Source organism: Peromyscus californicus, unplaced genomic scaffold (assembly GCF_007827085.1).
Source record: "Peromyscus californicus insignis strain IS unplaced genomic scaffold, ASM782708v3 Scaffold_6__1_contigs__length_162567912, whole genome shotgun sequence".
Lineage (NCBI taxonomy): Eukaryota > Metazoa > Chordata > Mammalia > Rodentia > Cricetidae > Peromyscus > Peromyscus californicus.
The window spans coordinates 19,456,815-19,479,910 of NW_026294584.1; the positions used below are offsets into that span (position 1 = coordinate 19,456,815).

The following is a 23,096-nucleotide window of genomic DNA, read 5'->3' on the forward strand; positions in this document are numbered from 1 at the left end:
TCAGATAATTTAAAATTTCTACCACCGTACAGCACTTAGCATACAGCATAATAGGCAGTTGTGTTGTTCGTTATTAATTGGAATTTTAGACTTTAACAAGCTCATTGGTACTATCGTTCAATTTGCTAGTTATTTTCAATAAAATGTGATTATAAGAACACTAGATGTGTGATAGCACATGAAATTAAATCCTTACAACTTTTTTCTATATATAATATATTAACCACAGAATATATATCTTCACTCATTCATGATTAAATCAATCAATTATTAACATTTAGACTCTTTCTTGCAACTGCAATAAAAGTCTCATTTTTTCCCCAGACACTTGAAAAGAATTTTAAAATTAAGAGTCTGGAAATCAAGCCAACCAAAGTTCTTGTAAGTCAGAGAGGACATCCAGAATGCATCAGCATTCTGGGACTCTTCAATTGAAGGATGGCCCAGGAACTGGCTGAAGAAAGACAATCAGTATCTTCTCAAAAAAGAGGTGGGCTTAATTGAAAGTTAAAATTTGTGAGTCCCAGTGCATCCTTCTGAGTTATGGGGCTGAGTATAGTCAATAACAAGACTCTGCAAAACAATAATTTCCATACCATCTGTAGACAAGCACACTCAGACATCAGCGTAAATAAAGAAGTAGTGTCTACTCCATATTTCTAAGCTTGAAAAATGAGGCACTGCAGATGAAACTGGAATCTATAAGAGGTGAGATAAATTTTCTGTCTACTCATTTGAAAGAGATTTCACGAGAAACACTTGATTATTCATTCAGTACCAACTTGGAAAAAAATCCATATGCACTTAAATGTCCCATGCCTCAACACCAGAAAGCAAATGAGATTGTGTGAAGAAGCTGAAGGTTTCCCTGGAAGACTTTAAAGTGGGGTTTAGCATCAGAATTACACAGCTACTCCTGGTGATCTTATTCTACACGAGGATAATCCCCTTGCATTTTAACCCAACATTACCCTTAGACTACACCTGGCCCCCTCCAGCCACTGATGTAGCTAAAATTCTATAGCACATGGCTTGTTGTCTCACTTCTCTCTCACTCCCGTTCTCCACCCTGAATTCCATTCCAGGAAAGCTCCTTCACCAATATCCTACAAGATGATGGTTTATATATTTTCGTAACCTTGATCTGGCCTCTCAGACAAATAAGAAACTTTTTCTCTTTTCCACCCCAACAACCTGTGTCCTGTAACCTCTGTGACAGAGACATTCTGGATTTCCTCCACCCAATGCAGTGAAGGTACGTCTTCCTCTTTATTCCTTTCCTTCAGTATTGGAGCTTTGCATCCTTTTTCCCACTATTCTCCGATTTCCATATGCATATACAATCTACCGGATTTCCTACCATGATATCAGGAATCTGATGACTCCTTGACCTATAAATCAAGACCAACATGAAATGTGTACCTCAGACATATCTGTGAGACCTAGCCATTTGCATAGTCCATAGCTGGATGAGTCTGTATACGAACTGACCCGTTTGTCCTCTTCTCCCTCACCCTAATCATCCTCTTCTCAAATGTTCCCAATTAAATGGACCCTCACTTCAGCAGTTTCCATAGCCAGAAACCTGCTGGTGCTTCTTGCATCCCCCTCCCTCCACCTACCTCCGTTTCCACAATCAAACATCAGAGCAGTTTCCTTCCACCTGTCAAGTATTCCTGTAGTTCAATATCTACTCTCAATTCTAACAGCACTACCCGAGTCCAGGCTCCTCCAATTTCCTTCAAATTACTCCTCACTGGTTTCCCATCTCTACTTTGTTCTCCTAATCATCCCTTCAGCATGCAGCCAAAGTCCTTGCTTTTAAAACATTCTTTGATGGCATACTTTCTCCACTCAAAATCATCCATCCATATGCTCTCACAAGACTGAGGAAAACACGACAACCCAACAGCTTCAAGGTCCATTTTCATATGGCCGCTGTAAATCTGCCATCCTTAGCCCTAACTCCTTCCTCTCCTCTCACCTTCAGCCGTCACAGTCTCATCATGCAAAATAAAATGCCTCAGACTGCCAACATTTGAAGAGCTTCTGTAGCCTCTCCTTTTGTTTGCAGGCAGGACCTTGCTATGTATCCCAGACTGGCCTTTGAATGTGAGACGCTCTTACCTTCACCTTCCAAGTGCTAAGATCATAGAGGTTAACTTCCTTGCTGGTTCTCTATCCTCCTTATAAAATGTCTTTATATGGAGGCTTGACAAGATATTGCAGCCCCAGAGAAGCCTAACTTGATTCTACCACCTAGATCTAGAGCTCCCATAAACTCAGAACTATTATTCCCTGTATGTTTTCTATCCTCCAGCAGACCCATAAGCCCTCAGAGGGCAGTGCCTGGTCATTCCTTTTCTAGTGCTTCCAACTTGTCCAGTGCCTAGCACAACCCTAGGCACTGCCTGAGTAAATGCAGCTCCAGTTCTACTTAGATATTCAATTAAAACTGAATATCCTACTTGACATGATAGACACCAGGAATCTCCAGGCCTTCCAAATAAATGTAACAGCAGAAGGAAGGCAGCCATCAGGCCTACTCAGCTCCCACCAGTTGCTGAAAGCTTGGGAGAGCTTTTCTCTCCTCTGAAAATGATACAGGGATATGAATACAGGTGTCAGTGGTCTAGCAGCAAAGTCATGGAAGGCTCTGATGATTCCCTGCTCCTTTTCCCACTTACTCCATCTTGGTTTCTTCCCTCTCCCTACATACCATCTGGACCTGAACAGTCAGTTCAGTTCAGCTGTTTGCCTCAGCTCTTCCAGTTCCCTCAGCCCCACCCCCAACCCCCAACTATAACAACAAAGAACTGACTTAAAAGATTTGTTATTTTAATGCACAAAGTATTTAGACAATATTAAAGGCAAGCATTAGAGAATATTAGAGAGAGTGTTTCCTTTTAGACAAAGACTTCATGAACTATAATCTGTCCCCAAAAGATGATCACTAAGAGGAAGACCGTCCAAATTATCCACAAAATGGCTAGAATTTTAGCCTGTCTCACACACACACATGAGAGAGAGAAAGAGAGACAGAGACAGACAGAGACACAGACAGGCGGGCGGGGGCTGGAGAGGTGGAGGGAGAGAGACAGACTGCTCTTTCCTCCTCTGGCTGCTCTGTCTAGGGCTTTCCACCAAGTGCTGACAGGGCCTGCCACATCAGCAGGGAGGGAGCCCTGCAGCATTTGGTATTTGCATCAGTTTCCAGGAATGCTTTGCAAGTTATCAGCTCACTCTCCGGCCCTGGGTGGAGGTATTTATATACTTATGTTTGAAACCTGGTTTCTCTAATTCTCAAAAATCCACCTAGGGCCTTTTTCTTTCTTTTCTTTATTGTTTTTTTTTTTCTAAAAAGGAAAATATAATCAAACTTTCAAAGGATGTTCTATTCTTGAGACTATTTTGACAATCACAGAAAACCACAGAGCAAAATGGAATGTTTAAGGTCTTCGGTAGCTATTGGAAAGCAAGTGATCCGGCCAAGGCAACCCTAAAGAAAGTTACCCGATAACTTCCCTGAAGGACACTTAAGGAGTTTCCTTCACAAATCTGTTTTCTTACCCGAGTCTTTCGTTCAGAATCAGTATCTGATTTTCAGGAACAGAAGACAGAGGCACAAGTGACAGCGTGTAGAAACAAGCCAGCACATTGGCAAAAATGCTAACTTGTGCTTCTGGTTAATGCAGAAAAAAATCAGATGTGGGGTTTGGAAGTTTTGCTTTCCTTGGTATGCTTTCAGAAATCTTTCACTCCACGTTATTTCAGAAACGCATCCCAACTTGTCTCTCAAATCAGTGTTTTTAATTGGATTAAAATAACTTTATTGAAATTTTTAGCTATTCTTTTCTTCTATTTCTAACATCTTTCTTTTAAATTTAGAAAGAGAAGCCCGTTAGTTAGCTATACCCAGCCCCTCTGGTTTATAGCAGCTGCTGGAGGAGTCAACCTACTTGGGCAGAAATTCTTCCTCACCAGAAAGCAGAAAAGGAGGGGGTGGGGGAAGAAAGGAGAAGGTTCCCAAGGAGCCCACCCATTTCTGCTTCATGGAGATAAAATTGGCCTAAAGATGCTGTTTGGGGCATGACTTCTGGGACAGAATGAGACTCTGAATAGATCTCTGCTGCCTCATGAGGGATGCTTGACAGGCCAAAAGTAGTCTGGGACCCCCAGGAGCTTGGAAGACGTTCTAAGAGGCTTGGGGAAGGAGCACTGAGCTTGTCATAGCCACCATCCTGGACAGCCAAGGTCCCCTACTCCAGTGCTTCAGGATCAAAGTCTCATCCCAGGGAGGTGGCAGGGGAGTCTCGGGAGAGTTCACATCTGTTCTGGAGAGGGCAGTGGGGATATTAAGGAAAAGGCTGTGTATACCCTAGGTGCCAAATAAAACGTTTTAGCACTCATTCCCACATTTTCTCCTAAACAGAAGGAGGATAGGTGTGAGGATGAAGGCAGAAAGGTGTGTGAAAGAGGTCATGTATGGGAGGGGCGGGCTGGGTTTTCACTGATATGTTATCTGGTCCAGGCTCGGAGTCCGGTTGGTAATCCTGCAAAGGGTCTCTGGACAGGGCTGGAACTTGGAAGGGAAGGACTTCCCGGAGACTTCACCAAACCAAATCTAAGAGTGCAAAGCATATCCTCTGGAGGGAAATGTCCACTGGTGCCTGCTCCCCTCCATCAACAGGGGGGAGAGAGAGAGAGAGAGAGAGAGAGAGAGAGAGAGAGAGAGAGAGAGAGAGAGAGAGAGAGACAGAGTTGGGCCCGCAGGCCCCAAAGCTGGAGAAAAGCTGGGGCGGGGGCAGGGTGGAGTCAGCCCGGGAGGGCAGCTCTAGATCTCGCCACGCTGTCGCCCTCCTTCCCTCACGCCCCAGCCCCCTCCAGGGTGCGGATGGCCCACAGGGCACAAGGTGAGGCAGGACTGGACAGCTCCTGCTTTTTCATCTTAGGTCTCCAGGTCCCTTGACACCTGCCCCGCTGCCCAGAGATCTGTAAAGTGCCCACGTAGGTGTCCTAAAGTGGTTCCAAACTTGGCAAGAGCCGGAGAGGGCGGGAGGCTGGGGAGGGCGGAGGTATGCAGACAGAGTCAGACTTTCCCCTCGAAAGCCTCAAAAGTGTCCACGTCCTCAAAAAGAATGGAACCAATTTAAGAAGCCCCGTGGCCACGTCCCTCCCTCCTCGGCTCCCTCCCCTACGCCCCCGCAGTCTCCTCCCAGCACTGTGGCCCGGGCCCCTGGCCCCAGCCCTCCCATTGGTGGAGACGTTTTTGGAGGCACCCACCGATCGGAGAAACTTTTGCCATATAAATAGAGCAGGTCTGGGCTTTATTATTTTAGCACCACGGCAGCAGGAGGTTTCGGCTAAGTTGGAGGGACCAGTCACGATTGCATGCCTGCGCTCGCCAGGTGATACCTCCGCTGGTGACCCAGGGGCTCTGCGACACAAGGAGTCTGCATGTCTAAGTGGTAGACATGCTCAGCTTTGTGGATACGCGGACTCTGTTGCTGCTTGCAGTAACTTCGTGCCTAGCAACATGCCAATGTAAGTGTCTTCCGCTTGTTCGGGGGAGATGAAGGAGAGAGGCTAGCTAGATGGGTACCCTGATCTGTCAAGGGGAAACTTCTCCCATTTCCATATACAGCTTGTGAGGATGCTCTCTGGCCTGTGGGGAAACGCCCGGGCGAAGAGAAACAAGGAAAGTACTTTGAAAGAATGGAAACATAGAAGGCTTGACTGTTGCCAAGAGTTGGGAAAGTTTTCCCTTAAAACCAGACAGCTGGCCTGGATCTCCAGGTTGTTGACGCTCACAAGGAGGCAAAGAATTTTGCCTCAAGATAAGACAAACACTACTGACAGAGTGAAAGAATCAGAGGACTCCACTCTTCAGTCCCCAGAACTGTGCTCATGGCCACCTTGTGATGAACCTTGAGGCCTAGTTTAGAAAGCCCTTTAATGTAACAATACAAAACTCACCCGTCTCCATTTTCTTGTGGGCGTCAGAGTTGGTCTGGATGACGTTGATGGAGATAATGATGAAAAGGCGCCCCCTGGAGGGGGTAAGGTGAAAGTACAGGGACCGGGCCTTAAGCTAATGGACTTTCCAGTTAAAGACTTCCTTGGTCCATAGAGTGGTTGACACTTCTGGGCCATATGTGGAGGTCTCAGTCAGAGTATCTGGAGAAGTGGGGTGTCTAGGCTTCTACTTTGGTCTTTTGATTAGTTAAATTAGCCTCCCAATTCATTGCACGGTCATAGAAATGGTAATTTTTAGCTACAATCAACTCTTGTTTAGTTAGCCCTCAACATGTTCCCACCAGTACTCAGACATGAAAACAGCAGATTTGGGAAATATCAACCTTGGCCTGAGATTCGAGAGCCTGGAATTCTCCCCATAAGTATCTTACTCATTTGCCGTGTGGCTTCAAACAAACCAACTGGGCCTTTTTCTAAAATGTGGGATGGAAATTAAATGTGCCAACTTCAAGACCACTTTCCGTTTCTAGCTCGTATGACTAGACTTTGATGTCGAAAGAATGAAGAAAATCAGTCGGGTTTCATCTTGAAAATGGCTGCCTAATTTAACTAGACAAAGCTGTTGGCTTGATGAGGGTTGAGAGATGCCTGGCCACACCCAGCACTTCAAAAGCTAGCCCCACCCACATGCCACGTGTCTACCATTGCCTGATTTCTGATGCATGTATGTTCCCTCCATCCACTTTCATGTACCCACTGAGGTTACAAAGGAGGAATTGCATTGAACACGTTAGTGTTACAAGTTAGCTTTATATGAAAACAGAGAGTAGAAGTGTGAACTCCCACAGAAAAATACGATAGACCTTGGGAAGGTGGAGATGTGATTGTCAACGTACCTTCTAATCAACATCCAACCACTGTGTGGAGAAAAGGTTGCCCAACACACATTGTTCAAAATGGTTCATAACTGAGTAATTAAAAGGCAAGTCTCCAAAGGCCGTAAGGCTGTAAGACTTCTTTATCAGTTCAAGCAAACTGTTCTTCCTCTGATGGACACAATAAACTAAGCATAGCATTTATCTAATTTAACAGTAATTCTCATCAATTGCCCATAAATGTTAATGTTGGAGGCAGTGTACCCTCCCAAATGGTGACCATTGCAACAGATGTTCTCATTCCAAATGACATACTTCTTGACCACCAAACTCAAGCAATTTTTAGGGGTGAATCATCCTGGAGCAAGTCTGACCACAATTATAGACCACATTAATCTATAATTATTATACTGTAGGAAGGTAATCCAATCTTTAACGTCTTATAGCAATTGTAGCAAGAAGGTATTTTTTTTCATTATTTTTCAAGATCTTTTCAAGTTTTCTCTTTATACAAAATGATCCCTCTTAGGTAACAAATTCGATGCACGTTAACCAAATGACCTTACCTAATTTAAGTGAACTACTTAAAGCAAAAATCAGATTCCTGAATCAATTTGCTTTCATGTATGCAAATTAGACCTTTGGGGGAAAGGACTAAGTCACTTCAATGTTTTATGAAAAACCAACTCTGCTTTAGGGTGCATACTCTCCTAAGTGTTCTTAGATTCTTATGTATTAAAGGTGATCTAAACCATGAATTATTTCCTCATCAATCAATTGGTGTGAGAGACAGTGATTCATCTACGCCACTTCCCCCATAATTGCTGAGCATTAGAAATATCCTCCAGACACATTAATATTTCACAGCATTTATAAAATAGTAAAGAATTAACCATTTAATTCAAAATATATTTACATATTAAAACTGTAAACAATTCACCCTGCTGCTCCCTGGTATGTTTTTGACCTGAATAATTTGGAAGTCATTAGGATATTCTTGAGAAGAAATAGAAGGGGTATTTTAATCAGGTTATTCAATCCTATAAACCAGTGTATCATTTGTTAATTACTGCTACTGATAATGAGATGATATCACAACTATTTCTTATTTTCTTCTTTCCTCTACAGCTTTACAAGCGGTGAGTAAAACTATTTTCAGAAAAATATGATGTTCATACTTTGATTGTCTTGATCACAGTAGTTAGTGTATTTTTCTAGGGAGGGGAATTGGACAGTTTGGTTTCCCAAGGAAATTGTGAAAGGGTATAGTAGTCCAAACCTTTCTGGCTTCAACTGAAATACCCACCCCATTTTCCAAAGTGGGTGGCGCTACTAAGTAAGGCTGGTCTCATAAAATACCCATAGGGAGCAGAGAGTAATTGGGCCAGTTGAAGCTTGGGTTTCAGCATCAGCTACTCTGAGCACAAGATCTCACTGAGCTAAAGAGCTTCTTTCTTTCTTTTTTTGTAATTTCTTTGGATTCATTTGCAAAGAATTAGGAATAAATTTTTAGCGCATGAATTAAAATTGCAATATAATTATAAGTATATATATATATATGGTTTTGTAGATAACATTTTGTTTATTTGTAAAATTTTACATTTTATTTCAAAATGTTAGGTTAAGATAATAGAAAGAGAATGATGTAGTGACATCTATAGATATATTTGTATATAATATCAAAATATTAATCACCTTTAATCTATGGATATATACATAATTCTTCCCATAAAAGTCATTTACCTTCTCTAGGGATCTTCAAGAAAGGTAAGAGTCTAATATGTCTCCATAAATACCTGATATTACCAGAATGATTTACATTTGAATATGAATTATAGAAATAAAATACTTTAAGATTTTACCCATGAAAATATGTATTCACCAAACTATAAAATAAAATAATGTTAATGTTTGATTAATGAAGTTTTGTTATCTTCCAGAAGCATCTCTAATTGCATTTTATGTTATATAAATTGATGATTTACCTACTACTACTAAAAGACTTTCTAAATATTTGTTTATATTCTGATGGGAGAATGAATATTTTATTAATTATTAATAGTAAATCAAAGTTTATTTTAAAGATCTGACTCTGTAAGTGTGCATTAAAAATGTAACAGCATGGTTGTTTTATCTATAACAACCATTTTACTAAAAATGCAATGGATAATATTGATTTGACCACTAGCAACTATAGCAGCCTCAAGTCCTCTCATTTGGAAAAGAAATTACATACAGTTTTAACAAAAACAATGCACCATCATCTATTGTTTTATACCAGGTCTTTTGGCTGCTGTTTAATAAGATTTTAGTGAGATCAGTCTGAACAACTAATTATTTTCCAAATAAGTTTGCCTGTTCGCTGTAAATTACTTAGACGTGTTCTTTCTCTGTTTTTGTCTTCCTTTAGGGCCCCACTGGAGATAGAGGACCACGTGGAGAAAGGGTATGTAATTTTTGAACCATTAAAGGGCTTTGGCCCATATTTGAATAGCTATGTATTGGAAGCTACAGAAGACTGACAATGTGTAAGAATATTATGTATTCAGATAATTATACCACCTTTTAAGTAGATAATGTCCTACAGAAGAAGTAAATGAACATTATTATATATAATCAATATCCTTTTTCAGTCAAGATTACCCTTTCATAAAAAGAAACACTATTATAGGCAGCCCAATTCTTTGCAAGCCTATCTTTCTTATTTTAATTTGACCTGCCCAATACATGTATAATGAAAATGTATCCCCTACCACATAAATCTCTTTGTAACATGTTTTGTTTCTTTTGAAAAAAAAAAAAACAACAACAAAAAGATCTTTGTATAGATTGGAATTAATTGTGGAGCAGTCGGCAGCAACATGTTTGTCTGTCTGTATTCATACATGTACAAGCCAGGCTGCTATTCTATTTGCTAATTCTTTGCTACATTTCTTTGATATGTGTAACTACATGGTTTTGCATGGTTTGCATTATATAACATTTTTACCAAAACACAAATAACAGTATCTTGTATCTGTCATGAAATGTGGACTTACACACATTCTACTCAAAATATTAGTTGTATAATTATATCAGTTAATTATCCTAACAACATGAATAGAGTTAAAGCAGTGTTCCTATCCTGTGATAAAATGATCTAATCAGTTAAGCTACTCTTCACAAATCACATACTGAAACAATTAATCTTCACAAGAGTCAGAAACTAGCATCAACCTACAAAGTGTCTCTTTATATACCGTGAAACATGTGACATTCACAGAACCAGTTCCATTATGAATTAATATTCAGTGTCTACCCTGTGTTAGCTACTACTTGTTATTTTCACACATCAATCATTAAAGGTCCTTCTAAATTAAACCTATGTTGAATGTCAATCAATGACAGATACAGCATATTATATTTCCACCCATTCACATCGACAAGTCTAAACAACTGACCTTAGCATATGTGTTCTTAGGTCTCTTTTCACACACTATACAGGTTTTGACAGGGCTATTCTAACCCTGCCCTGATTCCCTTTGTTTATGACAGGGTCCAGCAGGTCCCCGAGGCAGAGATGGTGCAAACGGTCCCGATGGCCCTCCTGGTCCCCCTGGCCCCCCTGGCCCCCCTGGTCCCCCTGGTCTTGGTGGGGTAAGGTTTCTTAAGTAGTTTTTTAACTTATTTCTGACTTTAGTGTCTTGCTCTGTTAGAAAAATGTTAATTGTGAAATTTATTTTTAGCAGTTAAGGAAAAAATCTTCTACTTGGAAATTCGTATATATTTTATCTCATTTCTTTAGTTTCTTCATTCAAGGTTCTGCTTTGCCTGTCCTCTTTTTGAGGCCTTGTCAATTACAGGCTGGGTCTTTGTGTTCACTGAAGTTAGCTGCAGCCATCAGCACCATTATTTAATTTGGGGATTTAATATCTTTTATCAGTAAGGCACAAATGAGAGGTGTTGCATTATTAAAGAGTTTGATTAGACTGAATTACATAAGTGAAGCCCCTGATCTTAAGCAATTTCACAAACAACCAACGCTCTTTATTCTCCTTGGCTTGGAGTCTGCTGAACCAACATTCAAAGCGGTCTTAGGTTTAATTTGCTTGAAACTAATTTAAGAAAAGTACATTTCCCTTCTTCATTAATATCTTCTTCTGGCTTTATGTCTTTGACAATGGTATGAGTGCCAAATGGCCTCACGGCAGGAAGGAAAACATAGCTGCTTAATTGGTTAGCATTAGGAATCAGAATTCTGATTCTAATACCCAACTGTATGCCAGTAAAATAAGACCTTTCTCTCCCAAAGATCTTATTATGATTGCTTATCTACTGAGTGTATTAAAAAGCACCTTCTTTAATACAACTACCACTCCAAGGGAGATCTTTAACAGGGAAGTTATTACTGTGAACTATTTTTTAAAAGCTTAATCTTCTAAGGGGCATTTTAATTTTCCTATAACTTGAAAACTCTTTATATCCTTTTCTGAAACTCCAGCCAGAACAAAGAAGTGTCTTAGTGGCTTGTGGGCTAAGGCAGCAGCTGCCAGTGCAGCCTGTTCCCCTGAACTCTGCTTCAGTTGTGAGGGTTCTGGGGGACTGTAAAGGTTTAGGAAACCATTCCTCCTCACTCTAGAGGTAGGTGACAGCTGGGGGACTCTACTGAATTCTAAGTCATTTCTACTTAAAACATGACTCTCTTTTAATGCTATCAGGAAATTTATTAAAAGCAGAATGGAAAATAGAAGTATATGACCATTGACATTTATACTTGTGTGTGTGTGTGTTTTATCCCCTCCAGAGATTTGATGCCCAGTATTCTGACAAAGGAGTTTCATCTGGCCCTGGACCAATGGTATGCTAGTGTCTTTTTATTCTAGAAGAGGAAAAAAAGCTTGTATAGAAACTTGATGTTAAACTCCACAATGATAGTTAACACTTCATACTTAGATCAAATGAAAACAATTCCTTTTTCTACACTTAGATATCAAAATTCAAGTCAAGGTTAGGAGTTTCAATTTTCTCTACAAACATGTCTCATAAAAAGGTCAGCTTTTAATGTCTAAGAAATAATCTTTGGACATACTGTCCATAACTCCGGCAGATCAGTTCAATCAAAAGATTAACATCTACAGGCCAGGCGGTGGTGGCGCACGCCTTTAATCCCAGCACTCGGGAGGCAGAGGCAGGTGGATCTCTGTGAGTTCGAGGCCAGCCTGGACTACCAAGTGAGTTCCAGGAAAGGCACAAAGCTACACAGAGAAACCCTGTCTCAAAAAACCAAAAAAAAAAAAAAAAAAAAAAAAAAAAAAAAAAAAATTAACATCTACAAGTTTTTCTGTGTCTTTCCACATTCCTTAAACGGTGAAGCAGCACTGAGAAGCAGGGACTGACTATGCTCCATGAACCTGTTGGGAAGGGCCATCAAGTTCTGCTTCAACCCTTTCATCTTGTGACTGGAGAGTCTGGGGCTTTTTTCCCAAAATCACTCAGGTTGTTAAGGACAGATTTAACCTGTAGGCAAGATGCTTGAGAGACAACATATGGCTCATGTAGTTAGTCCTTGAATAGAACACATCCTTCATCACAAGTATTTAAGAGGTGCCCCCAACAGGTTCAGAACTACACTATTCTTAATTTACTACTAAATTGATTCACTCAGCCAGCAGCAAATGACCTCACCCTCTGGCTCACCCTCAAGGACTTAATAATATAAGGAGTGTTTCTTTTTTTCCATTCAGATGAAAATTCTTTTTCTTGTCTAGTTATTAAAATCCAATATAGAAGAGAATGAGTCGGATGTAGCATTGATGTCATCAGCACACATCCTGTCATTTTTGTAACGATTTATGACCTAGTGAACAAATGAAGCTTCTACCAAACTATCACTGAGATGTAATAGGGAAAAAACAGACATAATCATGAAAAATATGTAATAGTTTATAAGAGAGAATGAATATGTCCCAGAAATAAAAACATTAGATTGATATTTAATATGCAAGCACACAACTTGGTGATTCTAATTATGTTTTCCAAAGGCATTTATCTGTTAGTTATCATGATCTTTAAAATACAACTTTTACCTGGGCCCTACATCGGTGCTCTATCGTCACAAGACAGTCTTCTGAAGCTAATGGGCCGAAATAAACTAATGTACTATAAGGGCAAGATAATATTTTCTGTAAATTAAAACTCTCACTCGCGAAATAATGTAGCTTTAATTGATGACTTCCAATTTCTTGATTTTCCCGGTAATTTAAAATGTTCATATCTGAAATGAAAGATGTAAGCATTCTTTTGGCTTTGTTTATATTGGACATTTGAAATGAGTTGTTTCTGCTAATGCTGGACATTACTCAGCTGTAAAGTAGAACCCATTTCTCAAGAAGAGACAAAGTGGGAAATAGAGCAGAAGTAGATGTCACTTTATTTTAAAAATTAAAATGGTGGACAAAAGCTGGAAGAAATTAATATGGATTACAGATTCTCTTGTCTTTAAAGCCTCTCTCTGGGGAGAATCAAGCAAAATATTTCACTTTAAAATATCAGTGAAATATAATTTAAGTTTGTACATCTACACACTTCCACAGACATATGCAATCAACAGATATGTGTTTAACAAATAGAGAGGATAGGCAGCAATAAAGTGTTAAAATAATTTTCCATGTTGGAAAATCAATAACTACAAAACCCCATAGGGTCCTTTTCTGAATTAATCATAGTTCATCTTACAGCCTCCACAAAATAAAATATCCTTTATGTAAATGAAGTTGTTGCAAATATAGGGAAAGATGAATAAATACAATTAAAAATTCATGATGTCAAAGAAAATTATACTTAATGGGTACCTAAAAAATATTTTTATTGAAAAGCAACAACTTCTTTTTAACATGGAAGCAATTTCTAAAATAAAATAAATAATTTTCATAATTAAAATAATGTGCTTCTTTAAATAAAATACATATTGTCTCACTACAGTCATTTAATAAAGTGGATAAGCTCACTGCAGAGTCCTCATGGTTGATACATTATGAACAAATTACTCAAAACTTGTGCAGGAGGTATTTTCAACTGTAGAGGAATGGGTCCTACAGTTAGATGATACAATACAATACACAGCATTGATTACTACAGAGGCTAAAGAAAAGCACATTTAGCTCAAAAGCTCATAATATTCTGTTTTACTTTACATTTGTGTTCCTGAAGAAAAAGGAAAACAAACTACTGTCATTTGTGTTATGTTTTCAATATCCTATGATAGATTCTTCCAATAGGCTGCCTCAATAATAATTGATTTTTCCTTCATCCCTCATTACATCCACTTTTGCTTGACATTTTCATCAGTCACCAACAGCCCTGAAAGGAGCTTTACGGTTATAATAAACCTCCTTTTAATCATTAAGAAGGACTTTTGATCCTTTTCAATTTATGCCCCTGTGGCAATAGAAGTATCAATTTCTTAACTAAGTATGACATGGAGAGATGACATAGGACGAAGGGAACTAACTGAAACGATTTGTCAGCCATTATATCTTCTGTTCTGGTGCGAAGATCAATTCACCTCACTGCCCCGAACACTCTCCGGATGCCCAATTTCTCACAGCTTGAGGAACTTGTGGCTTCCCCCATACAATTCTCACAGAGTCCTGAAGATTTGGTTGGTAAAAAAGAAGTGACAGACAAGAAAGGGTGCGGGTACAGGAAATTTGGGTTCTTAAATGCTTCTTTGGGAGGGAGAAAAAAAAACTATGAAATAACACTAGAATGGTTTTGCTCATCTGTCCATCAAAAACAGCCAGCCGCTCAGCAGTACTGTTTCTAAATCTAGTTTTCCCAGTTCAGCTAACACTACTCCAAACAAGGACCTGAGTTCTTAGTACTAACGATGTGTATGCTCTTGGCAGGGCTTAATGGGACCCAGAGGCCCTCCTGGTGCTGTTGGAGCCCCTGTAAGTACCAAAATCTTACAATCATTCTTACATAAAATACAAGGCTAAGCATTACTCTCATGAGATGGGGATGCTGCTCAATGACAAAGTACTTATCTATCATGCACAATGATCTGAGCTTGATTTCATAACTTTCAAATAAGTAAAAAAATGTTCCTTCTCCCCTACTTTAGGGCCCTCAAGGTTTCCAAGGACCTGCTGGTGAGCCTGGCGAACCTGGTCAAACGGTGAGAACATTTTCTCCCTGTGTGAAAAAAAAATGTCTTTGCCGGGAGGTTTGTAAACACAGTCTTCACCTCACAATGCATCTCCGTTTCCTTAGGGTCCTGCAGGTTCTCGTGGTCCAGCTGGTCCTCCTGGCAAGGCTGGTGAGGATGTAAGTGTTTATTCTCAAACTCTTCCAAAACAACTTTTTAATACTCCCATCTCAACAGAAGCATGTAAATCCAAATTAAGTTCCATGCTGAAGGCTCAATATACTTAACATGAGCCTCCCCATATGGGAAATATTACTTTAATGAAATACTAATTAACTTGCTTGTACTTGAGAGATATGATTGTTAATTAAACATGCATTTGAGCCCACAGTCTTAGGTGTACCTTTCTCTCCTCACGGTTTGCCAAGTAAAGGCTGACCCTATGCTGCTTTCACGTTTTAGGGTCACCCTGGGAAACCTGGACGACCCGGCGAGAGAGGAGTTGTTGGACCACAGGTGAGGTCATTGACAACAATATGTAGTCCAGAGTCAGTTGTAAGGGAGCATGCATCTGATGGTGGTACAGATGCCACTCACACTTGTGGCATGGATTAAAGGCAAGGGAAAGAACCAAGGAAAGAATGCAAACATATTGTTTGTGCCAGTCAATCAGACTATGAAAAGCTAAACTACATTTTCTATAAATGCCGCCATCTTCGTTACTCATATCATAGCTATTGCTTTGTGACTCCATGCTTACAACACACCAGCCTTTGATTCCAAACTTGAGCTCTGAGGAGAGAATTGATTTGGAAAGAGGAAAGCATTGCCTTTTAACTTCTAAGAAAAACCTTATTCACTTGGTTCTGAACTGTCTTTTTTCCCAGGGTGCTCGTGGTTTCCCCGGAACTCCTGGACTTCCTGGCTTCAAAGGCATTCGGGTGAGGACAGTCTCCGTCTAAATGAGAAAAAAAAATGCTGATGGGGGTGGGGTGGGGGCGGGAAGAACTCCATTGTATTTACATTCCTGGGAACAGATCCTAGTTTCCTCGTCTCTGAATTTTCAAACTGCTAGAAATTAAAGGGGAGCCAAAACTCACCAAAAACTGAGATTGATGCAGAAAAACTGGGTAGATTACAGATTATTTTTAAGTAGTTAGAAGTATCTGAAAACCATAAAATGGTTAGGAGGACAAGGATGTAAGGAAGCTTGTCCAGCATCCTTCCCTCTTACCTGACCCAGGTTGGTGGAACCAGCTCACTCGAGCTGGGACATTGGACTCTGTTCTAATTTAGCAGCCAAAGGATCTGTCCAGGAGACATAATAATTGCCAAGATGGAAATTACAGCATGACAGCATTTTAAAAGTGCCCATTGCCTTTCAGGGACACAATGGTCTGGATGGATTGAAGGGACAGCCTGGTGCACAGGGTGTGAAGGTAAATACTGAGTTCAGGACACTGTTTATAAGCAGTTCCTTTAAATCTGTCATTACTATCAAAAAGGCTGTTTCACTGATGACAACCCGCATTTCAAAAAATATCTTGTCTCCTCATCTATCCTACAAATCCCTCAGTGGTAGAACACTGAGATCCTATGACAAAAGGCCAATTACTAATACTTATTTAACTTCATGTTTATTTAAATAATCAAATGAAAACTAGTGTTACTATTTTTCTTCCCCCATCTCCTTTCCTCCTCTTGCAATGTCACTCGATCTCTGTAGCCAAAACAAAGGTAAATAAACATATGATCAAGTATTAGAGCACAGTGTGCTACTTTAAAGTGTAAATCCTCCCTAGCCTTGCACTAATTAGGTATGTACATTCATGTCACAATACATTTTTCAACCTCTTTCCTCTGATTTATCTATGCACACTCAAAAAAATTTTAATTAGGTAATTAAAGTCTCAGAAGTGTGTTATCTCTGGGCTTAGCCTCTTCTCTGACAGCGTTTCCAACCATAAAACGTTCTCTTTCCTATTAAGGAGATAATGTGATATTAAAGTGAATACCAACGTAATTACAAATTAATGAGTAACGAATGCTAGCGGGGCCAGAGACGAACATGAATATGGAGAATCTGGTCTAGCTTCCCAGCTGCCACACAAGTGGATAAGGTCAAACCCATTCTCCCACGAGCCCAGTACTATAGCTCAGACTACTAATCACAACAAGGTAAAATGTTAGAGCTGAAAGGTATGTTGTAGGTGTCCTCATTTTGTGGATGGGGAAAACTGAGGTCAGGTAGAGCTGGTGACTTGCCCAAAGTCATTCCTCTAGTGGTTAGAAAGGCAAACTCAAGAAATCCCATGCCACTCGTTCCTGAAGAACATTCTTCCCACGGAATCTTAGACCTACAGCTGGGGAAATGGCTCAGTGGTAGGGCGCTTGCTTAGCATGTGCCAAGTCTTGAGTTTATTCCTCAGCGTCTTTCTCTAAACTAGAATATCTTGAAGAAAAGTTCTTTTTCATCCCCCCCAAATAGGAAACTACCCACCACTGCCTAGCGCTCCCAATCAGAACCAAATTCCATGGCTCTAAAAACAATTATGATGCTTAGACTCTCCATGTATCTTAATGAAAATGATAACACTGAGCGTTCCAATATCATTCAAATATCTTTGAGGAAGGTAAATTTGGTTGTACAAAAAGAAAGAAAATGTATCCTTTGTCTTCTCTTTTTAAATAATATTCCTAATCTCTGAAGCTGCTTCCAAATGTATAGAATGTAAAGAGAAAATTGGAGAGGAGTACAACCAAATAATCACAACCTTTTGCATATTTAAATAGAACTCTTATATTTTTTTAAAAAAAACCATGTGTATGAGATCATTGAGAAACAATCTATATGTATAAAAAGGTGTTTTAAAATGTATGAAAGGCTCAAACTGACATAATAGGGTAAAAACTGCACAATCTAAAAAATGGTATATATAATGAACACAGACTCAATTTTTCTTCTGCATGTAGGGTGAACCTGGTGCCCCTGGTGAAAACGGAACCCCAGGGCAAGCGGTAAGTATTGATCAGTTCACTGGAGACCCAAATGTACACTCTCTGCATCTTGAAATGTCTTTCAAGTTTTTGCTAATTACCGTTTCTCTTGGCATTGTATCCTTGATATTTTTCTTACGTCCCTCTGCATATTCAACTTTTACCTGGTGTTAGAACGAGACTTGTATTTTTAGTGAATTGTTGTAAGTGTTAGAAATTGAGCAAAGTTACATGCTGCCTGTGACTTTTTAAGATTCTGGATTTTCCTAACAATATTTCTGCTTCTAGGGAGCCCGTGGGCTTCCTGGAGAGAGAGGACGAGTCGGAGCCCCTGGTCCAGCTGTAAGTGGTCCAGCTTTTTTCTTCTTTTTAAGTCTTCTTACAACACTGTCTAATGCCAGCTGCTTGACCTCCCACCTGACTGTCCATCTTTTCCTTCATAGGGTGCCCGTGGGAGTGATGGCAGTGTTGGTCCTGTTGGCCCTGCTGTAAGTTCTGACACTGGGGTGCTGAAAGGCTTGAAAGTATGGGGCGGGAGCTATCTTCCTTAACCTTTATGAAGTGATATAATTTTCAACACTTTTGCCAAATGTTCCCTGAGGTCTTTGGCAGTCTCCATTTATAAGTAGCAGAGGCTATTTCAAATTCCTGGAGCTACTGAATGATGCATAAAGTAAAACTCATCCTATGTTTGGAAACCTCGAAGTCTCTCCTTAATAGAACTTCCTGGTTGTTTTCCTCATCTACTTCAGGGAAATTTCTGCTTCGATTTCAGGGTCCCATTGGATCTGCTGGCCCTCCTGGTTTTCCCGGTGCTCCTGGTCCCAAGGTAAAAACACTGATTGCTGTCACCACCTTGATAGATTCTTTAGCATAATATGAAATATCAGTACTGTTTGCAGGAAGAGAGACAATTCCATAGCAATTCTCTCAATCAGCCTCACCCTCTAAACGGGAACAAAAGAGTTTTCTCAGTCTAAGTTTGCAACACACCTGTCTGTACTTGCACACTGTGTGTGGACAGAGCAGCAACCTGGCAACTGACTCCCTCTGTTGAATGTGCTTCCCAGGTTAGGGGGGCCTGAGTGGAAACCACTCAGGTAGAGACCGAGTCACAGCTGAGGGAGGGATAATGCCAGAAGTCAGAGCTAAGCTTGCAAATTAGAAAGAAAGCCAACCCTAAACTTAGTGATAATAAGCCAGACAAGCTAAGTGGTTGCTATCCTGAAGAAATTCCCTAAAATTTGGTGCTATACTAACAGAGATGTGGTGTGTCGTTAGTGACTGCTAATTCCCCGCTGTTACTTCCATTCTTAGGGTGAACTTGGGCCTGTTGGTAACCCCGGCCCTTCTGGTCCTGCTGGTCCCCGTGGTGAAGTGGGTCTTCCAGGTCTTTCTGGCCCCGTTGGACCTCCTGTAAGTAGTCATTGACCTTAACGACGTTGAGCAGAAAGACTGAAGGTGGGCTCAGAAAAGGTAAGAAATGCTCTAATTCAGTGATTTTTTGTTTCCTTTTCCTTTTACCCCTCACCTCCCTGCAGGGCAACCCTGGAGCAAATGGCCTCACTGGCGCTAAGGGTGCTGCTGTAAGTACAGCTGAGGAGTTGACCTTTGCTGCTCTGGGTTAGAGGCACTTACCTAAGGCTGCCTCTGCAGCCGGCTTCCTCCTGACGGATGTTGGTTTTTTTTTTTCCCCCCACAGGGCCTCCCTGGCGTTGCTGGGGCTCCTGGTCTCCCTGGCCCCCGTGGCATTCCTGGCCCCGTTGGTGCTGCTGGTGCTACTGGTGCCAGAGGCCTTGTTGTAAGTGGTCGCCACCAGGACGTTTATATCCTGAGATACTAGCTTTAGCGTTTCATATGTTCCTTGACTTTTTCTCGCAATTTTTTTGTCTTCCTCCTGTAACGTTTTGCAAAAGTTTGTATTTCTTGTGTAGCTGCCTTGTGTTCCTGCATAGGCCCTCCGCACACAATCTCTGTCACCTTCCTTCTGCTAGCTTAGAAGCTTGTAAAAAAAAAAAAAAAAAAGGTAGATGAGGTCAAGACCATGTGTGAATCTTAACCGTTCAATACCATTTTCCTACGTATGAATTTTTCAGATGACTTTAGCTTAAACGTCCCAAGAGACTTGTCTGTTGGGGACTGCTACACACTTCCGTCATTTGACCATTGTTTCTCTTGGATCTCAGGGTGAACCCGGTCCAGCTGGCTCCAAAGGGGAGACTGGTAACAAGGGCGAGCCTGTAAGTGGTTTGTTTCACAATCACAACGGTGTTCCTTGAGCCTCACCAGTTTTCAATCCCATTTCAGTTGCTAAATATGATCTAAAAATATTTTTCTACTCTTCTTACTCTTTTTTTATTGAATAGGGTTCTGCTGGAGCCCAAGGTCCTCCTGGTCCTAGTGGTGAAGAAGGAAAGAGAGGCTCCCCTGGTGAACCTGGATCTGCAGGCCCTGGAGGGCCTCCAGGGCTGAGAGTAAGTTCTGAATACTCCAGACAGACACAGCAAGACCATCATGCCTCCCCTTGGCTGGGAATTGGTCAGAATTTCTGTGTGTGTTTCCTAGACGAAAGAGCATCTGCCTTCCATCTGTTTTATTAAATTAGTGACTCTCAGTTTGGTATGTTATTAAATTGGTCTGGAAACAATGTTGACCTATTTTTGCCAGTTGCTCATCTGTGCATTCCCTTGGCGTTTGGGTAAGACGCCTTGGCGTGGTGTGCAGTGATATCTTCCTCTTAGAAGAAATCATGCCCTGTGTTCATAAACTCTACCCTGTGGGGTTCAAAGGTAATTCTCTAATTCCCCACGTCCTTTCCTACAGGGCAGCCCTGGTTCTCGTGGTCTTCCTGGAGCTGATGGCAGAGCTGGTGTTATGGTAAGTTGGCCTTCACTCATTTACCAGGAAGGACCTTGACCATGCTGGTGCACATGGCGTCCTCAGCATTACATTACCAGCCCCCCTTATTCAGCCCCTCTCCTATTGACAGGGCCCTCCTGGCAATCGTGGTTCAAGTGGTCCTGCCGGAGTCCGAGGTCCTAATGGAGATGCTGGTCGCCCTGGGGAGCCTGGTCTCATGGGTCCCAGAGTAAGTTTCAGATAAATCCTCATAAAGTCCTGTCTGGAATCAGTGCCTTCTTTAAAGGGCTTCTGAACACTGATGGTAACAACAAAAATCTCGTAGAGTAAGCTTATTAGTAGACTTGTTGATGTTTACTTTTTTTATTTTACTTTATCAAAGCCCCATAGAAGTTTCTGCGTGTTTGGCTAGTTCATAGGTGTCCTGTGTATTACTTGAATCAGTGACTATGAAGGTTTTGGAAAACTAGATCTATTTTAAAATATTCAAATTAGTTTGGTTCTCTTATCAGCACATATCTTTTATCTTATTTTGTGACTTTTCTATAAGGTATTCATGAAATGTATTAAGGCTATACATTATTAGTTTATTAGATTCATAAGTGAAACCATTTTTCCAGCAATCATAAAATGCTCTAATGTGTTCAGCATCATCCCAGCTATAGAAGAGTGACATTTTGATCCAGATATACTCAAATCCATAGCAATGGAATCATTTTTTTTTGCTCCATTATCTCTTATGGGTGAATATCAACTGTAATTTCATACCATAAACAAGTAATAGGGAACATCAAATATAGTAATAAAAAAATCCACCTTGGAAATTGCTTACCAAAAGTATTAGTTGTTTTTTCTCTTCCTATCATGGAGTGAATAGCATGGTACATTTTGCCCATACTGTATGTTGCTTAACAGTTTCTTCTGATGCCTATAAATGGATCAGTTGCACAGAAATAAAATACAAAGGAAAACACAAAAAAAAATAGAAGATCTCAGAGTTCTTTTCGTAGTTTCCAGCAAGGCTAATATTGATAATGATTCACCCTCGGCAACAGACAAGAAGTGAGGAGATAGTGCTGTGTGAGATTTCAATTAATTTGAGCCTTGAGTGTGGGAGCTGAAGAACCAATATGAAAGGACCCTCCTTCATTTTACAGGGTCTTCCTGGGTCTCCTGGAAATGTTGGCCCAGCTGGTAAAGAAGGACCTGTGGTAAGTATTGCTCATTTTCCATTACATTTTCAAGAACACTTATTGCACCCTCATCAAGTCTATTTTTGTGCCTTATTTATCCATGAATACATTGAAAATAAATATCAGCCACCTCTACATCATCTGGGAACAGAAGGTAATAGATTCTAATTAGTGAGTCTAAATGGATGCAGGACCGAAAGCAGAGAAGGGATAAGGAACCATGACTGGAGAAATTGAAGCAGGTGACAGGGGGATAGAAAGGGAAGGAAGGGGGCAAATTGCATACATATGAGATTGAACTGCCTGTCTCTGCACTGACATCCTATTAAGAACAAGGAAATGGAGTCATAATTTATTGACACCTTATAGGGGAAGTTTCGTGCATTCAGCAAACTACCCTGTTCCATCATGTGAAAACATCCTAAGCAGGAAACCATAGGGATGATAAGTAGACTTTAAACTCTGGTTTCAGGGTCTCCCTGGCATTGACGGCAGACCTGGCCCAATTGGCCCCGCTGGAGCAAGAGGTGAAGCTGGCAACATTGGATTCCCTGGACCCAAAGGCCCGTCTGTAAGGATCATGACTTCCCTCCCTCAATACCTCTTTACCCACATCTCAGCCACAGTCTCACATTTCTCTCCTGGTCCTCAGCAGTTTACCTCAAGGCAGATCCTTTCAACACAAGAAAGCTGTGGAGCACTCATTGCTTGAAAGCTTTACCTCCACTGTGGCCTCATACCCTGCTGGAAACCTACCTGAGTTGCACACCTCCACAAACAGAGTCCTTTTCGTACAGAGCTTCACAGTGTTGGAGCATGCCTTGGATAATAAATTCAAAGCTGAGACATGTCAGAAAAATACACAAACAAGCAACAAAATCAACATTTCAAAATTGTCAGGGGACATTGGACGTATAATCTTTTCATGTTCTGCTTATTGCACCAGCATTTTCCTCTTGCCTTCTATCCCTCCAACCCCTCCACTGTATCTGCCTCTGACTTGGTCCCCTCTTAAGATCATGGCATATATATATATATATGAAATTATATATGTGCGTGTACTTTTTT

General features: G+C 40.6%; 1 protein-coding gene across 1 annotated transcript in view; it reads left to right on the forward strand.

Annotated features, from left to right (window-relative positions):
* The first annotated feature begins 5,164 nt into the window (after positions 1–5,164).
* The window catches only part of Col1a2 (collagen type I alpha 2 chain), a 35,735-nt gene continuing 17,803 nt past the window's right edge, over positions 5,165–23,096 (forward strand). The window contains exons 1-25 of the mRNA XM_052721165.1: positions 5,165–5,544; positions 7,980–7,990; positions 8,604–8,618; positions 9,262–9,297; positions 10,386–10,487; positions 11,635–11,688; positions 14,738–14,782; positions 14,956–15,009; positions 15,105–15,158; positions 15,442–15,495; positions 15,867–15,920; positions 16,365–16,418; positions 17,953–17,997; positions 18,265–18,318; positions 18,420–18,464; positions 18,752–18,805; positions 19,294–19,392; positions 19,518–19,562; positions 19,679–19,777; positions 20,163–20,216; positions 20,343–20,450; positions 20,800–20,853; positions 20,966–21,064; positions 21,993–22,046; positions 22,501–22,599. Of these exons, the coding sequence (XP_052577125.1) occupies positions 5,475–5,544; positions 7,980–7,990; positions 8,604–8,618; positions 9,262–9,297; positions 10,386–10,487; positions 11,635–11,688; positions 14,738–14,782; positions 14,956–15,009; positions 15,105–15,158; positions 15,442–15,495; positions 15,867–15,920; positions 16,365–16,418; positions 17,953–17,997; positions 18,265–18,318; positions 18,420–18,464; positions 18,752–18,805; positions 19,294–19,392; positions 19,518–19,562; positions 19,679–19,777; positions 20,163–20,216; positions 20,343–20,450; positions 20,800–20,853; positions 20,966–21,064; positions 21,993–22,046; positions 22,501–22,599 (1,512 nt within the window). The 5' untranslated portion in view covers positions 5,165–5,474. The remainder of the gene's footprint in view (positions 5,545–7,979; positions 7,991–8,603; positions 8,619–9,261; positions 9,298–10,385; positions 10,488–11,634; positions 11,689–14,737; positions 14,783–14,955; positions 15,010–15,104; positions 15,159–15,441; positions 15,496–15,866; positions 15,921–16,364; positions 16,419–17,952; positions 17,998–18,264; positions 18,319–18,419; positions 18,465–18,751; positions 18,806–19,293; positions 19,393–19,517; positions 19,563–19,678; positions 19,778–20,162; positions 20,217–20,342; positions 20,451–20,799; positions 20,854–20,965; positions 21,065–21,992; positions 22,047–22,500; positions 22,600–23,096) is intronic.